The sequence below is a fragment of the Neolamprologus multifasciatus genome, chromosome 6, assembly GCF_963576455.1.
Source record: "Neolamprologus multifasciatus chromosome 6, fNeoMul1.2, whole genome shotgun sequence".
NCBI classification, from domain to species: Eukaryota; Metazoa; Chordata; class Actinopteri; order Cichliformes; family Cichlidae; genus Neolamprologus; species Neolamprologus multifasciatus.
In genome coordinates, this window is record NC_140444.1 from 19,632,633 (window position 1) to 19,650,471 (window position 17,839).

Below are 17,839 nucleotides of genomic sequence, written 5' to 3' on the forward strand. Positions count from 1 at the left end.
TTATTGCAATTATCTGTAAGATGTGGTTGTGTCAAAAAAATCACAGCAGATCACCAGTTTATAAAATAGTCATACCAGTCCATCTGGCACCGAACATGTTCAAAGTCACTTAAATCATCTTTCTTCACTTAAGTCATGTTCTGACGGTTGTCTTGACCGTGTCTACATGCTTACAAAACAATGAGTTTTTGCCATGGGATTGATCATTTGCATTAACAAGCAATTAAATGGATGACTAATAAACTGGCCATTGAGTGTATGTATTTTAGTCCCACAAATGTATGAAAAATGGGCTTACAGTTTCCCCAAATTAATAAAATAGATAAAAGGTACTTCTAGTATGGCCTAACACTATTGTTTATTTAGTTTAGTTTAGTTCAGAGCTGTCACATATTTTAAAGATGTGGTAACTCCTCAAGTTTTATTTACATCCACAAAGGTCAAAAGACTCTTGTTTATAATCAGTTTTATTACTGCAGTTCTCTTCTTAAATCTCACTTAAACATGACTCACTGTTCTGTTTTGTTCACCAGCAGTAAAAATAGCTTCAGTGTGTAATGTTTGCTTTTCTTGCATTCAGATTTTGGGACCATTCCATTTTTCCAGCCTGGGGAGATAGGATGAAAGCCTAGAAAATGTTGAGGCCTATGAACAATACCCCCGCCTGTTTTGTATGGTGTCACACTCAAATTTAAAAACACTCTTTTAGGAACATGACAAGGAGTATTGTTTACAAGCAAAATAAGAGCCAAGACAACAAAGGCCAATAATGACTTAATATAGAGCAGTTTACAAAGTTAGAAGGTTTTTTTGGCATTGCGCCATGGGCTGGACACTCTTAAATTACGTTAGGGGCAGCAGAAAATTGTGTTTTATTAGAGCAAGAAAACCCACTAAACATACCTTCAATCGTTTGACCATCTCATCGTTACTGATTTTGTCCGTAATCTCTTTAACTCCAGGAGGATAAATGATTCCTTCCCCCGCCGGTTTCTGCTGTTGCGGGAACTCCATGCTTGTTGATATATGGTCCACACGGTCTTTTACTGGCCTCTATGGGTCAGAAAACAAAAGTTCAACACAACCATGCTACCGCACTTACCAAAACCTCGTTTTAAGCATCTTCCCTATTTGCCAATCATTAATTTTGTTTGCTGAAACTGAGAAAACCGTACCTGTATATTTAACGATATTCTAATCCGGTTAACTTTTTAGACAGAAAGCAAGCAGTAAACAAGCATCGTGCATACTATTAGCTTGCATGCTAAACGTGCAAGCTAATAAACATCAGCTCTACATTTTCCGTAGATTTCTCATAAATCATCGCCTGGATGCAGAAACGATCTCAGCTGCTGTTTCGGTAATATCACATCTATTCGTACAGCTAAACAGTTTGAAAATCACTTTAAATAACAACACGAGAGGCGCCGGTCTATATCTACTGTCATACAGGTTATTACATTAGCTCGCGAGCTGCAATGCAAACATTACTAGCTAGCGGTTAGCATTTTGCGGGAAGGAAGCCATGTTAGCAGTTAGCATCGAGCGGCTAGTACACGTTAGCTAACTGGTTAGCCTAGGCCGCAAACTATTCAGGTACCCATCACATCTCCAGCTACAATCACAGAGGAAGTTAAGTATCCTCTCCTCTTTACCTAAAATAGCCATGCTCGTGGCCAGTTCCTGTGCTTTACAACTAATGCAACTACTTTGTGAAGTTTAAAAATGAAGCTAATTTACTTGTTACTGTCTTTTCTCAACTTCCGAGCATCGCTCCGTGTTGCCGCTAGTTCACAGGCGAAAGAAGGGCTGCTGCTACCGTCGCCCTGAGCCCTCCTCTCTCAACACCAACTTGCTCCACGGATGATTTTGAACACCCTAACAAATGGAAAATGACTCTACTTTCAACTATACGACTGCGACTCAAACCCCGGGTTGTTTGCCAAGCGCTTCCTCGGTAGTATTTACCTCTTAAACAGGCCGTTTTAATTCATTAGTCTGACACAGGTTGGGCTTAGTTTTCGGCACAAAGCTCTCTGTCCGTTCAGTCAGTGCTGTTTGTGTGAAGGCTGGGTGCAGAACGCCCCCTTCGGTCTCAGACGGGTACTGCTGCACCACATACATGGCGGGAGTCTGTAACCGATAGCTGGCACACTTTCTGTTCCTCAACCCACTGTGGGTTTATCCTTAAAGTGCCCTTATATCAAAGAACATTTTGAGCTCATTAAATGCAATCTTTATACTATTTTATCTAAACTGGCATATAATTACATACACACAGTATTCATGGACAAAAACACTGGAAATATAATTGTATATAAATTTTATTTTCAACAGGGTTAACCCTTACAAATGCTGAGACATATGCTCAAACAACCATAAATTTCCTTTTTTAAGCCTGAAATTTGTTAACTTTTCCTAAAGTGACCTAAAGTATTTTAGACAGTTGTGCAGGTGCTATACTTTTTTGTGCTGGGTCAAATGTGAGCCATATCTATTCAGATGGATTTTAGATCCACCAGTGTGGGTTAAATCAATTAAAATTGTGTTTTTAGGACATCTTGAAACTGTACATGCCCTATTTGTTTTGTTTTGTTTTGGTCTTTTCTTTTTTTTTTTTTTTTTTGGGGGGGGGGGGGGGGGTAGTTTCAGATATTCAAGATGGACCTTGACCTATCTGTGTGTTTGAAGGATCATAAAGAGATCTCCTAAAAACATAGTAGTAACACTGCATATGAGTAATCCTATGTGGTACATATATGATTATTCATTTCAGACACATGATCTGAAATAGGGTGGCTGATGGAGTGGTTAACACCGCAGATAAATAAAGTTTATGGTTCAAATTGTGGCTGGGACATATCTGTGTGGAGTTTGCATGTTTGACCCATTGCAGAATACCTGGACTGACCTTGCTCCAAGTCATCCAGTGGGCTCCTGCACACAGCCTGACGTCCCAGTCAGGTTAGTGTATAGAATAAGATATTACAGGACCATATAGATAAAATGTGATTTGTATTTAAAAAAAAATGGAAAAGTGCTATATAAATGTGTATACGTTGCATTTGCACCTGCAAGTACAACTACCCACAATGTAAAAGAAAATAAAGTAAAATCTAACAATAAAAATGAATCCATTTATTGCAAGCTTGCTAAGAATAAAACAGAGATCAAGAGAAGAGTTGGATGGAGATTATGAAGGCACCTAAGCTGACTTGTCAGTGAGTGTGGGAAATGTGCAAATCCAGTCGATACACACAAGCGTTTTCCTACAGCTACTTTTAATGCACAGAGTGCATTTGTGTTCTCAGTGTTAATATGGAATTAATACTGATTAAAAAAATTTATGAGGATATTTTTGATTATCTAGAAGTGAGGAGAGTGTTTAATGGTTATATACTATTATAATAAATCCCAAAAAATAGTTCTCAAAGTTTGACTTGATAATTTGAAATTGCAAGGCATTTTCTCAGATGTTTCAGTTAATAAATATAAATTATATAATTATATCTAATTTACAATTAACTCGAATTTTCGTATGATTACCTGAAACTCTGACGTATGGATTTTTTTTTTTCAATGGCGGAAACAAGCTTCCACAGCAGGGTGTGACATTTTTCTGAAAGGCCATGGAAATCTGGGCGTTTCTCAATAACGAGTAGGAGTACTGAGAAACAGCCTATTATTTTGAAGTTACCCTCCTGACTTCCGATGGGTTGCTTCCGGTGCAATTGTGTTGTCGTTCGTGCTGCTATTAGATAGCATTACAGAGTTTTTGCACTTTGGCGCTACAACATGTTTTCAGCTTTGAACCGTCCTCCTGTAGGTCATAGGCTACGTGGCTAGCTCTGTTAGCTGCCAATGAGAGCAGCTGGTGACCAACGGAATGCCTCGGAGAAAGAAAAATGGCCAGAGTCCGGGCAGGCTCCCCGACGGCGGTGCAAATGAGCGGGGGAACCTCGGTCAGAACACGGGCTACCCACTACAGCAGGGATACGGCGGTGGTATGTCCAGCAACTTTCCACCCAATACCGTCAAAGATGAGATCGTCAGAAGCATGCAGGAGATGTTCTCACACCTGGACCCCGAAGTTATTTACATCGTGCTCTCCGAGTGTGACTTCAAAGGTAACGTGACAGACGTGCTGTGTCACTTTTGGGAAAGGTATTTGTTGTAACTTGACTAACCAGTTAGCTGTGTAGCTTCTTAGTCATGCATTTCTGACAGTACTGAGGCGATTTACTATGCTTTGTAGTGCAGATCAAGACCGACATATAACAATACAAAGGCACAAAGACTACCACCAGTCATTTTGTAATTTGTATTTTGTAATTTGGATAAAGTCGCGCCTTAAATAGTCCAGGAGCAGAGGTGCAAGGGATGGGCAAGGATCCAACTTAAAGGTGGCAGCTGTCCAGCAAATGATTTACCCAACATCTGTGACTCTGTGTGTAACAGCTTCACCTGACTATGGTCAAAAATCAGAAAAAAATCCAGATTTGTTTCTGACGAGTCTCCTTATAAACCTCTGACAGCCTGGTCTGCTTATGCTCTTCTGACATTCTGAGCATGTAAAGTCACTGAAGGGCAAACTTATGGATTCATAGCTACCAAGTTACAAATCATACGTTTTTTATGGTGTGGTTGAGCCATAGATTTTACTCTACAGTGAGTAAATAAATCAGTGGTTTTACTTTGCTCTGTATAAGTCGTTTAATGTGTTAAAATGGCACTCAGATATTGAGTGCTGTTTTAACACATTTCAGTTGTGCAGGAAAATTTTCTGCTTCTCTTATCTGTCTTTTTGTGTCATAGTTGAACATGCAATGGACTCCCTCTTGGAACTTTCTGTGGCTGCTGAAGACACAGTCCCTGCCCCACCCTCTGTTTCTGGCTTTGAGCGCACTGCTGCAGCCTTGCTTGCCCCACAGCACTTTTCTGAACCCTCAAAACCCTCACAGAAGCCTTCCTCTCCTCCCTCCTCAAACCTGCTGACAGAAGAGCTTGACCTGCTGATTGATCAAGAGCTAGAGACACTAGCTGCGCAACAGGATGTTGGTGAGGAGCACCAGAGCAGCAAATATTTATCTTCTGGTGCATCGCTTTCTTCTTCTTTCTGTCCACCACCACTTCCTCAGCAAGCTCTCCCTGAGTTGCTTCAGTCCAGCTTGGACCATGGAGAGCCCTCTGCTGAGCGGCTTGGCCCTGAAGGACATTTCATAGAGCATAAATCTGGAGCTTCTTCTCCACTCGACCAGCTCAGCACATGGGAACAAAAGAACACAGAAGGGCAGCAACCTGTATTGGATTTCAGACACCTGACAACAGAAACATCTGGAAACACCCCAAAACCTGCCTTGGACCTGGCAGCTTCAGGGCGTCCCTCTGCTTTCCAGGTGTATAAAAAGGAAGACCTGATACACACTCTTTCAGAGAGCGCTGGGGCCATGCAATCCGACAGAGGAGCGAGATCCAAGATGAACACGGTGAATCCGGAGCAGCTCGACCACTTATCGAAACACTGGAACCTGGAGGCACCAGTGTTTTCTCCTCGTATGCATGGAAACCAGATGCCAGCCTTTATTACCCCCGTGGCTCACACACATTCATATTGGTCTGCCCCCTATCTGATTCATGGCCCTCTCTCTCAAGCACCTCTCAAACCTTCTGCTACTATTCCAAAGTCTTGGGCCCAGCCTGCTCCCCCACAGCTTCCTGCCCGCAACAGCAGGCTTTGTTTGGAAGGGAAGGTGCTTGTGCTCCTGCGGGGCGCTCCGGGGTCTGGCAAATCCGCCTTGGCAAGGTAGGAATATTTTGATGGCCTAAAAAGTAATAGTAACAGCTGTTCAACAGGAGGTTTTTCTGAAAACCAATTTTTAAATCAGCCAATAAGGTGCTCAGTTTAGATAACTTGGCTGGTAAGATTTGAGCTTTTAGCAACTAATTGTGGGGTTTCTATTTTTACAACACACAAAAACAAGATGTTGCATAGTAATTTTTCCTTGTTTCATACATATATATGCAAAACCTAGATTCTGCTGCCTTGTTTATCTTCCTTTTTCTCTTTATATTTTACTACAAAGTGCTACAAATAATACTTTAACAGTGAAATTTAAATATCTTAAAAAAATACCAGAAAAGATAAAATATTTCTTGTTAAATTACTGACATATAATTTAAACATAGCACTGTACAAAAGTCTTGAGCCACCACTCATTTGTCCATTTTGCTTTGAAAATGGAAATGGGTGCAGCAATTTATTCAAACATGCAAACTGAAATGCAGTTTTTAAGCCAAAAGCCAGAGTTTGTTCTGTTCTCTGGAACTTGAAATGCAGCATTTTTTTAGGACCACTTTTCTTCTCCAAGACAGCCTGGTCTCTTAGGCAAGCTTTCTTGTAATTTTGTTACTTCAGAATTAGTTCTCCAGGCTTGTTAAAGGCTAGGATCAGGCTGCTGGTAGCACAGAGCCTAATGATACAATTTAAAATAGCTTCTTTGTTAAAGCATCTGTTATTAATAAACACAACACCCATTTTCATGCTCGAATGATTCATAGGTCAGAGTTTTTAGTAGCAAAAATATTTCTCTAAAAAATGGTTCGGTATAATGATGAGTGAAAAAGCAACTGATTTGAAAGACCTTCAGAAAGTCTGGAGAACTGCTGCTCAAGCACTGTAGGAAATATTGGAAATCTTTCACAACTTTAGCGTGTTTCCATTAGTCGCATAGTATGTTGCAACCTTGTGTTGGATGTTTTAAAGACAGGGAAGAGACTCTGTTCCAGAGTGACAACCAACATGATAAAATGTTCACATTATCTAAATATAAAAAAAGATTACTGGTCAACGGAGGAATGATTCACCACTAGTTTACAACAAAGCCGGTATTATGTTGAAACAGCAGAGACACAATCTAAGCAACACTTCAGCAACCCCTGTTCCGGAGGAGTCAATGATTTCTGCTACAGTAATCAGCAGCTGTGTTGCATTTACACTTCATTGCGTCTTTGCAGAGCCTTGCTACAGAACAACCCCGGTGGAGTTGTACTAAGCACCGACAACTATTTCACTCACAATGGAGAATATAAGTTTGACCCCACTGTCCTGGGGGAGGCCCATGAGTGGAACCATAAACGAGGTAAACAACAACACACACACACACACACACACACACACACACACTACGCCATTAACCGTTCAGCTATCTTAGTGAGTACCTTCATTGACATAATGGTTTCCCTAGCCCCTTACCCTAACCATAACCGCGATATGGCAGCCTCGCTTCTGTCAGTCTGCCCCAGGGCAGCTGTGGCTACAACTGTAGCTTGCCTCCACCAGTGTGTGAATGCAAGAGTGAATGAATAGTGGCATTGTAACGCGCTTTGGGTGCCTTGAAAAGCGCTATATAAATCCAATCCATTATTATTATTATTATTATTAACCTAATTGTAACCCTGACACTATAACCACATTTATAGCTTGTGAGGACCGGTGAGTGTGTCCTTACAAGTGACCGTTGGTTCTCACAAGTATAGTAGAATGCAGATTTCGGTCCTCACAAAGATAGCTAGACAGGAACACACACACACACAGTGATAGCAAGTCTCTGTTATTGATTGCTTTATGCTTTTTCAGCTTCTGTTGTACTATTGGAAGAATCACACTGTGGCTTATCTCCCTTATTCTTGTCCCACAGCTAAGGAGGCTTTTGAGAAGGGGAATAATCCCATCATCATTGATAATACCAACATGCAGGGCTGGGAGATGAAACCATATGTTGCACAGGTCAGTCATCTTATCAGTAAACGTAAGAGACAACATTGCAAATGGGCTTTTAAGAACGTATTTTTGCTTACTATATGTGTTTTCAGACATGCAGTCCAGTTTAGTCTAGAGGCAAACTGAACATTTAGGGTGTAGTTATTATAATAAGTGGCTGGATATTGAAGTATGCATAAACTGGTTATGAACTACACAAAAAGATTTTCCCTTAATCTTTCCTAGGCACTAAAACATGACTATAAGGTACTGTTCAAAGAGCCAGACACCTGGTGGAAACATAAACCCAAAGAACTGGTGAGGTGAGCGTAACAGAGGAATTACAGCAGCCTATGGTTTCAGTGTAGAAACGGATTTTTTGAAAATGTTGCTTGAAAAAATTTCATCCCTTCAGCTTTGCTTTTTTGGTGGTCTGTGCAGGCGTACTACACATAACGTACACGTGGACACAGTCCGCCGCATGCTTGAAGGATATGAGCGCTTCGTCACAGTCCAGTCCATCATGGGTTCACAGATGCCTGAACGGAAACGACAGGTTCTTCTGCAAAACAGAATCTCACAGTGAGTTTCACTCCAAATTACCATTTCATATACCTGAGAAATTATGTTATATGTGTGTATTTGAGCTTGTGTGTGAGTTTTAGAGAAAATCCTAAATAAATTTAAACTTGTGCACTCAGTTCTTGATTTTTAAAGTGTTTAAAGATGCATGCTGTACAATCATTCCTTTCTGGGAAAAGACTGATTGAAAGAAATAATTAAAAGGCCAAAATTATCAGACATTCATGCCCATGATAAATGTATGTAAACGTCTGACCATGCCTGCGTATCTTTTTTGTTCCTTTAGGCTTGCATCTTCTGAAGCACCTTGTCCTGACCTTGTAGGTCAGCCCAGATTAGCTGAAGGATGTCAGACCTCCACCTCTCAGCGCTTTTCCTCTCTCCCAGATGTGTCGTCTGTTGGTTTTTCTGGAGACGTGGGAATGCCCAGAGAAGGCAGCCCCAAATCCACTGAGTCTCTCAACTTACACCTTGGAGAAAAACCTACAGACAGCCCGGAAGCTTCTGATGAAAATGATGATATGAATTTGGGGGAATTAGACTCTGAGCTAGATGCTCAGTTAGAGCGAAATCACCCAGTATTAGAGCAGAGAATGCCAGACTGTATTGTAGAATCGGTGATGAATGAAGATCAGTGTGCGGATGAAATTCCTGTGGCTTTCGCTGAGTCTATTGGACAGAGAGTGAAGAGAGAAAGACCAAGCAGGAGGATGGAGCCTGCAGATCTGGTGAAAGACACTAACCAAGTTGACAGCATGACAAAGGTGAAAGAAATGATAAGAGAGGAGAAAGTAAAAAGATTCGAGGTGGTGAGGTACGAAGAAGAGAAGGTCACGCCTAAAACGATGAACTTTGTGGGAGACTGGCCATGTGAAGGGCCTCTAATGCAGCGGGAGGCAAGAAAAAGAGAAAGATATGAGGTACATGGAAGGGAAGATGAAGATGCATGTCAAGAAGCCAGTGTTTATGAAAAAGCAATAAGAGCACAGCCAGCACAGCCAGGTCCGGATGTAACTGAGGTTCAGAAGCTTCTTGATCTCATCCAGACTGGCGTAGCCACAGTTTCAACCTGCTCTTCCCACTCTCCCTTCCTTTCTCTGAGTTCTGGAGAAAGATCCGAGAGAGAGGATGAGGCAGATGGAAGCTCTGAGGAATCCCACAGCAGCAGATCTAATAGTAAAGAGAGAAAACGAAACAAGAACACAATTAATGTCAGCAGAGGTGATTTACCAGACTGTGTGTTAGACTGGAAGGCTGCCGCCTCTTGTATTGGCCAGGAATCAAGAATTGATGATTTGGATGGATTTAAAATCGAGAACGAAAGACCTAATGAAGAGGAAAGGAATACTACGGAGCCAGAGACTGCAGACCTAAATTCAGCCAATAAAGAAAATCCAACTTCAGCTCTTGCCACAGATTTGTTAGACAGCTCCAAAACTTTAGATGTATGTAACAGTGATACAGGAAGCCACAGTACTGAAGATGAGGCCACTCCTCATGTGGATATGAGTAAATGCACTGAGAATGACCGAGAGACTGCCGCAGAGGCTGATTGTACATATATGAGTGAAATGTGTCAGAGTCCTGTGTGTGAAGGCTCTGTGGAAACAGAAAGCAGCCCCTCCATCGGAGGTGGTCAGGAGGGAAAACTGCGTCAGGGTCGTAGGTCAGGGAAGCAGTGCAAACTCGCACTCACCTTCACTCAAAACTGCCCCCTGTCCGTAGATTGTCCCAACTCCACAGCTCAAAACTCAGACTCTTGCCATAGTGGCTCAGCTGGTGAAACCAAGTTTAATGCGAACACTACTCTTGATCTTAAACCAAACTTGGATCTGTCTAAATCTGAGGCATCCCTGCAGCCACCTCTGGCAGATACTGGCTGCTTCACCCAGACAGAACCTCAAGGCTTTGCCCTTCTTTGGCGTCTCAATCGTCAAACCAACCCCGATGATTTAGCCGACTCTGTGGCCACTGGTGACATCAGAATCCTGTATGGCGACTCTTCTCGTTTTGTGCCAGAGCTCTCCTCTGCCGTGTGTGCAGCAGATGCAGTTCACCCATCTGGCCACAGAGAGGTACCCTACCGTGTGGTGCATGAGAAAGGCACACAGTTGGAGGAAAAAGAGCTCGGGTTGACTCAAAACCGGCTTGAGAGCCTGCGTGTTCTCAGTCGTCATTTTAGGCTCGTTAGCTTTGACACTTTAGAAGACCTGTATGACAAGTGCAGTCAGGACATAGAGTGGACCACCAACCTGCTGCTGGACTCTGGAGAAAGGTTCTTTAGAGATGAAGATGGCGAAGAGGAGGATGGTCTGGCTCACATCAACGACACATCTGATCTGTGTGCTGCTTCCTGTCAGGCTGTAGAAAGCAGTTCGTATCCTAATATGTTGGATGAGGATCATCCTGAAGATTGGCCAAAGGAAAAGCCATTTGTGCTTGAGGTGGAGACCCAGCAATCAACCAGTGTGACAGTCAGTAATATAGATGTGTCCGATTCTGGAGGAGCAGCTGTTCTGGTTACAAACCATCCTGATGCAATCCCAGATTCAGAAAAAGCTCCTGAAACAGATCTCCGTGTTCCTGAATCAGTAAAGGAAAGAGAGAGAAGTAACAGCGCTGAACCCAAAGCAATATCAGAGTCTGACCAGGAAAGAGGAGCTTGGGGTGGGAGCTCAGATAATGCAATAATTGAAATGTCAGGGGCTAAGATTGAGGACGAGATTGCCAACATGGAAGAGATGAATCGACTGCTGTGGGCTGAACTGGAGGAGCTGGAGAGAGAGGAGAGAGAGGAAAAGCAGAGGGGAGAGGAGACACGAGGCCGACATCACCTGGATATTCAGAGCGTGGAGCTGAAACTACCCACTGAGCTGGCACTGCAGTTAACTGAACTATTTGGCCCTGTGGGAGTAGACCCAGGTAACTAACACACAGGTTTTCAACCAAGAAATGTCAAACTTGAGGCCTTATTGTGATTGGTCATGGATGAAGCCAGGGGGAAGAGGGGCGTTATATCATTATTCTTACAGATGCAGTAAAAGCATGTGGTTTAGAGATGACCTCTTAAATTGCATCAATGCTGTTTCATTCAGCTGTATACACCAAAAAGGAGTAAAGTAACTGTAAAAGAATCATATAAAACTCTTTTGCAGCTCCAAACAGGTGTTCTGTTAATCTGGGTGTGATGTCACGTTTCTCTTTTTTACAAAAGTGTTCCCGTCGCTCTCTGGTTCTGCAGTTTGATACAGTCTTTCGTACTCTGGTAACTGATCCAACTGATGCCTTTAGTGGTATTTTTATTCTTCTCTGCTACTCCAAACTGACATGATTGTATATGTCCTGCTTGATTTTTATTCAGGTTCGTGCTCTGCAAATGACTATGCAGTGCAGATGGACTTGAACCTTGCTAAGCTGCTCCACCAGAAGTGGAAGGAAACCATTCAAGTGAGTTTAAACTACTGTTTCACCTGCATTAGGTCTAATACCGAGATGTCAACAGCCCGCTTTAATCTTAAATGGGCCAGACAAGTGAAACTCCACTTTCTGTGTAAAGATGTTTAACTACACATTTAATTCTCGAGATACGGTAATATAAGATAAAAAAGTGCAATTTCAACAGCCTTTTTTATTTAATTGTTTATCTGTTTCTTAACTACTCTGATATAGAATTAATGGCTATGGGGGAGGTCTTTATCATCAGAAAAAGGTGTAAAACAAATAAAATAGAAATCGTTAGAAGTCCAAAATTGATAACCTCATATTTTGTTGTACACTGGGCTTTATTCTTTGCCAGGTCAGTTCTGGCCTGCGGGCCTTATGTTCATGTCCCTACTCTGTTGTAATTTATTGTGTGTGAATTATTGTGCATTCATGTATAATTTATGTTTTTCAGGAAAGTCAAAGACAAGCGGCTCTTTCCTTTCACCTGCTTCAGGAAAGTAAGTTTAATACACACCAAAATACTCTTAAATGACATTCAGGAATAATCTGTTCAGCATATGAGTAATACTCTGTTGAATACAGTACACATGCTGACAGTGCATATGCAGTGAACTGTTAAGTCTGTGAACATGCACAGACTTAACAGTTTTTCTGGATTGTTAGGTTCGGTACATTGGGGTGATTCACAGACGGGAAAAACCGGGTCGCGAGACCAGACGCAGTCAGCAAACGTCTTGATCAGCACGGATGAGTACACGTCAATGGGCAGCCACCCAGAGCCTCGCGGTCCGATGCCAATCATGGATCACTGGAATGCGTCCCGTCCGCTTGTCTCTCTTAGAGAGATTATGGAAGAAGAACAGGCTTTGCAGAACAACTTAGAGAAGGTAACGCGCACGCCTACTGCACCTGCAGATTTTTTAGATTTTATTTAATGATCTTGTTCTGCGTTGATATCCTTTTCTTAAAGTCCAACGCTCTCTTTTAGACCAGAAAAAGTCGTGCAGACCTTGACCAACGTAACGGAGCCGCGCTTTTGAAAGAGAAGCAGCTGTATGCCCTCTTCCCCACCATTGACAGGCATTTTCTGCAGGACATTTTCAGGGACCACAAGTGAGAAAATGACTGTAACACTGAACTTTAACATTGTTTTGAGAAACTTTTTATAGTCCTCTAAACATTAGTTGGTGTACTGATTTTAGTGGCTAATGTGTCTTTTTCTTTGTGTGTGTGTGTTTGTTTAGTTACAGCCTCACGGAGGCAGAATTGTTTCTTCGTTCTCTACTGAACGAGGAGCCTGTGAAGACTGTAGTTGCTCCAGAAGCTCCTCGCTCTGACCACCACAGACCAGCCAGCAAGGAGAGGGAAAAGGTATTCACAACACAGGCAGAGAATGAAAACAATGGAGAACTGAACACATGTACAGTATACATTAGATCTGTTTCACAGGTGGAAAAACATGAACTGTTTAATTACTGTCTCGATCTTTTTAGCTTGTATTTTCCATATTTGGATGTCGGAGAAATCCCTTTGTTTCATTGCAACATCTCGACAATTATCATTTTACAATACAGACAAGTTGAATTGTGAGATTCAACTTGTAGAAGTACTGTGCAAAAGTCCAGACCTTTTTTTTCTAATTTATTTAAAGTGCTCGTGAACAGTAGCTGTCCAGACTTTCTGGAGGCCTTTCCAGGGTTTTCTTTTAACATTGGCTACCTTTTCTCTCATTTTCAGTCCAGTCCTTGTACATAATCATTTTCAAAGGAATGCTTTTTCAGTTTGTTAAGTTACTGAAGACTGTACTATGAATCATTGAAGTGTAAAAAAGGCTTAAAAAAGGAGAAACCATAACACATAAGACAACTTGGCAAAGAATCCATTTTAAATTTTGCATGTTATTACTAGCAGAACACCTAATTTGTTCTCATATCTTTAGTAAAATTTACATAAAATGCCAAAAACAGTTCAATTGGCAAAAATTTTTTATTTTTTTTTACCAGCTGAAAACTTTTGAATTGGTTTGCATTTTATCTCTCCCCCCCCCCCCCGCCCCCCCCCCCCCCCAAAAAAAAACAAAAAAAACAAAACAAAACAAAACTGAAGAAACTGCACAAGTAGGAAAAAAAGAACAGGTGTTGGCTTTAAAAATTATCAGATTGAACAGTATTCGACAGTCATGTCCTTAAAAAATAGGAAAGAAATATCCAGCAAAGACCTGACATAGGCCTGGAGATAGAGGTTGTCATACAGACTTATAAACTGCATTTCCATGTATGTTTCCATGTGTTCCAATAAATTGCTGCACCTGTTTCCCATTTTCCCAGAAAAATAGAAAGAAATAATGTATAGAATAGGTTTACCTACAGTACAACATCATATCTGAGCAAATGCAGAGAGCTGACAGTCGCCTTTAATTTTCCACACCCTTAAGTGTGTCTTGATCATTCTGCTCTTTTAATTTGTCAGAAGCAGAGGGCCGTGGAATCGGCCGTACCTAATTATCAGGATACAGAAGATCCAGATTATGAAGACTTCAGGGCCGAGGCCAGACTGCAGAGGAGCCGACAGCTCGAGAGCTTTGCTAAGGCTGCAGAGGCCTACAAGCAGGGACGCAAAGAAGTGGCCTCATTTTACGCACAGCAGGTGAGTGACTGAGCACAACACGAAGCACAACATTTTATTATTACTGTTTTTGAATGTGTAGCATGTCATTGCCATCTAATTAAATAAATATATTTGTGCCTTTTTTATTTCAATTTGTCTTTCTTTCTGCTTTTTCAGGGGCACCTCCATGGCCAGCGTATGCGTGAGGCTAATCACCGTGCAGCTGTTCAGATTTTTGAGAGGGTCAACTCATCGCTGCTGCCCAGCAATATCCTGGACCTCCATGGGTTACATGTCAATGAGGCCCTGGAACATCTAGCTCAGGTCTTACTGGACAAAACCAAAGGTGCTTAAACTATTATCTATTCAGTAAGCGGTAGCTTGTTACAGATGCCCTTTTCACAAATTCCTTAATGTTAATCTGTGGCAACTGAACACGTCACTCATGTCAGAATAATCCCATGTGGGGACATTTAGGTGAAACCCTCCCCCCACTGACCTCATTATTGGACGGAGTAACATTGCAACAGAGCCCAAGTCTGAATGAAATGTTATCAGAAAAGTGTAACAGCTGCAGCAGTACAAGGAGAAACATGTTAGCGAGCTCTACAGTCTCTGTAGTACGTACATATATTATCACAGCCCGCGTGTCATGTCTGCCTTTCTCTCAGTCACCAGGTGCTAAAGATCACACAAGTGTGGTGGCTGCCATGTGTAAACCCCCCCCAGCAAAGTTACATATTCCATGTCTGAAAATCGCTTTTACTTTAAAAAAGACTTGACACCTGTACTACAGTTTACTCTGTTTGTAACGAAGAAAAGAAGAAGTTGAGATGTTCTGAACTGAATGTGTAAAAGTGATTGGATATTGCTTCGAGTCCAGGTGCTAACCAGGGACAAGCGCCGGTGGTGTACATCATTACCCAGCAGGACACTTGTTAGAAAGCGCAGTTACTCCATGCCCCATTCAGAGTTTGCGTTCGTTATTACTGCTGTAAACTGTAACTTTCTGCTTGTGTTTCTTCTTCTTTGGCCTCTTTCGGTGTAGAGTGTGAGCAGGGTCTGTGCCGACCTCAGCTCTCTGTCATCACAGGAAGAGGGAACCGCAGCCAGGGGGGCGTGGCACGCATCCGTCCCGCTGTTATAGACTACCTCACTAACAAACACTACAGGTATGCACGCACGCACGCACACTCAAGACATGTTGCATGCTTTACATGTTCATCTTCACCCACATTTTCTCGTATCTCTGCATCTCTCAGGTTCACTGAGCCAAAGCCGGGTCTTGTGTTGGTCTCTTTGAAGTGAAAGAATCCGTTTATTGTGTTCAGACTGAAGCTGCTATGGAGGACAACACTCTCTTTATCTCTCACCTTCCACTTCTACGATGCCACAATACAACTGTTACCGTTTATTTAGTATGATTCTCCGCCACCATCAGTCTTGTCTCAGCTTTTTTTTTTTTTGATATATACTCACTCGCTCTCCCTTTCGAGTTTTTCTCCCGTGTTTATGGTGTGGAACGCTGTGTTTGTAAAGACGGATTGTGTGCATTTTTATATTTAATTGTTTTATAGTGTGTATTTTTAAGAAATCTTTTTAAAGATTAAAAATCTCCATTTCAATTAAGTTGTTAATTATTTAAACATGTAAGTGTTTTATAATGCTTTATTTCAAACCTGATGGCATGCTGTCTGCTTGGAGGTTTCTCTCCAGGGTTTTAAGTGATATGACAAAAATATTTACACAGTTTAATAATTTGATGCTTTTTTTCATGAAGCCCAGTGCTCAGAAGGAAAGCGAGTGTGTGGTGTCATTGAGCAGTTTGAAGAACGTTCACTGTGATTTCTGCAGAAATCGCTCTTTTTTTTTTTTTTGCCTCAGCAGCTGCTTCTGCAACCCAGTGCTCTTCATTTACTCTTGCGCAAGTCCAAGCAGCGTTTTGCTGCTAATATACTGACACTCAGGTGATGAACTCTAAGTTTAAAGATTGTTTCCAGTGCTTTTCCTTGTAGTTTTTTTTAAAAACATTGTGCCATATTTTGCAGCAGCTGTACTGTAACGGTTAGAATTCTAGTTTTGTAGTTTTAAATAGCTTCTCTATAATATTTTTCAGATAATGTGTAACAACAGTGTTGACGGCTTTTACCGAATGTACATATTGTTGAGACCACATAAATTATAAAGAAGATTGTATTTTTGTATTTGGTTGTTTGTGTTTTTTAAAGAAGACATGGAATTGTGGAATAAAACTTACAGTTTAATATTTCTGTGCTTTTGTGTGAGTGATTTACATTTATCGTTTTTGAATAAGTTACAAATATAAAACATCTTTAATATGTAAACTGTATTTTACAGTTACAGTCATCAGGCTAGTTGAGCACCTGGAGTTTGTTATTACAGAGCGAACCTGCTATAAATAAATGCAGTATGTGGTGTGGTATTATCTTGCTTAAATAAACTTACGCACTATGCTTTTTTCCTTCACAATACTTCTATATTGTTTAGCAACAGTGCTGTTTTCACACATGTGCAAACTGCTCATGCTATCCTGTATGTGTGCTTTTGATCGGTGCACAGATAACATGCCAGGTGGTCCTGCTCCTCTTCAGTCTGTGTGCATGATTTTCAAAGACGAGTTCAAATTCAGATTTTTTTTTTCCTTTTGTTTTTTTTTTTGTTGTTGTTTTTAATGGTAATTTTTAAAGTTTTGTTTGTAGAGACAGAAATATCTGAGTCCTTGCAGTAATTTCAACTAAAAAAAAATTTGGCTGAAGATTGTGGCCATTTAGTGCTGTGAGTTTTTAACCTAGTGCCTCGTGTACAAAGAATTCCCCAAATGCTCTGAATGTTTTCATCATCTCATGTATTTAAATTGTGAAATCCCCAAATTCTTTATAAATTTCCACTACAAAACATTTTTGTTAAACCATTTCTCTACACACTTTTCAGTCATGAACTTCTCAGCATCTTTTTTGTTGTTCTCTGCACATACTTTATAAAATCAAAGACAAGTTAACTCTATACATTATGAACGACAGTGATTTTTATACATTCACTACCCCTTTTCGTGAGCAAACCCCCCTCCCCGCCTATCCTCTGAACCTCCCCTATCCTAACCCAATCCCAACAAATCACAAGCAATTGGGGGGGGGGGGGGTAATTAAGTAATCAACACTACTTAATTACATTACTCATTCCTGATTAAATCATTACTGTCACATCTACATTAGGTCAGTATAAAGAGTAGGATTATCCCTTCTGTGCTCTATGTAACTGTGAATTGAGGGGACCTTGTTAGGGGAACCAGCAGCCTCACATCAGTGAAAGGTCATGGTGTAACAGGTCATGTTACTAAGCTAATGCCAATTAACCTAATTACCTGTGGGGTTTATGTTACCTTTTCTTTTTTTTTTTAAAGCATAAAACAAGTTTTTAGTCTTTGTT

The 17,839-nt window shown here is 41.2% G+C and overlaps 2 protein-coding genes across 8 annotated transcripts in view; one reads left to right on the plus strand and one right to left on the minus strand.

Moving 5' to 3' along the window:
• The window catches only part of pds5a (PDS5 cohesin associated factor A), a 32,899-nt gene extending 30,797 nt beyond the window's left edge, over positions 1-2,102 (minus strand). For 4 of the 6 annotated variants that reach the window (XM_085162313.1, XM_085162308.1, XM_085162314.1 and 1 more), the window contains exons 1-2: positions 1,969-2,102; positions 904-1,053 (exon numbers count right to left, since the gene is read on the minus strand). In XM_085162313.1, the coding sequence (XP_085018439.1) occupies positions 904-1,014 (111 nt within the window). In that variant the 5' untranslated portion in view covers positions 1,015-1,053; positions 1,969-2,102. The other 2 variants (XM_085162309.1, XM_085162310.1) reach the window with 2 other exon arrangements.
• Positions 2,103-3,676: 1,574 nt separating this feature from the next.
• On the plus strand, positions 3,677-16,420 carry n4bp2 (NEDD4 binding protein 2). 2 transcript variants are annotated; one of them, XM_085163135.1, is made up of 16 exons: positions 3,677-4,127; positions 4,816-5,803; positions 7,015-7,139; positions 7,698-7,786; positions 8,006-8,082; positions 8,201-8,341; positions 8,628-11,263; positions 11,703-11,788; positions 12,237-12,282; positions 12,449-12,672; positions 12,774-12,898; positions 13,030-13,156; positions 14,258-14,431; positions 14,570-14,738; positions 15,441-15,564; positions 15,655-16,420. In XM_085163135.1, the coding sequence occupies exons 1-16, from the start codon at positions 3,887-3,889 to the stop codon at positions 15,698-15,700; spliced, it is 5,418 nt and encodes a 1,805-aa protein (XP_085019261.1). In that variant the 5' UTR covers positions 3,677-3,886; the 3' UTR covers positions 15,701-16,420. The 2 variants fall into 2 exon arrangements, with proteins under 2 accessions (XP_085019261.1, XP_085019260.1); XM_085163134.1 differs by having other exon boundaries at positions 3,679-4,127; positions 14,255-14,431.
• The last annotated feature ends 1,419 nt before the right edge of the window (positions 16,421-17,839 follow it).

Bases quoted from the DNA above. Each gene is read 5' to 3' on its own strand.
- n4bp2 (XM_085163134.1), top strand. From the start codon at position 3,887: ATGCCTCGGAGAAAGAAAAATGGCCAGAGTCCGGGCAGGCTCCCCGAC. The intron at 11,789-12,236 runs GTGAGTTTAAAC...TATGTTTTTCAG, and splicing joins AGTGGAAGGAAACCATTCAA to GAAAGTCAAAGACAAGCGGC. The intron at 12,673-12,773 runs GTAACGCGCACG...GCTCTCTTTTAG, and splicing joins TGCAGAACAACTTAGAGAAG to ACCAGAAAAAGTCGTGCAGA.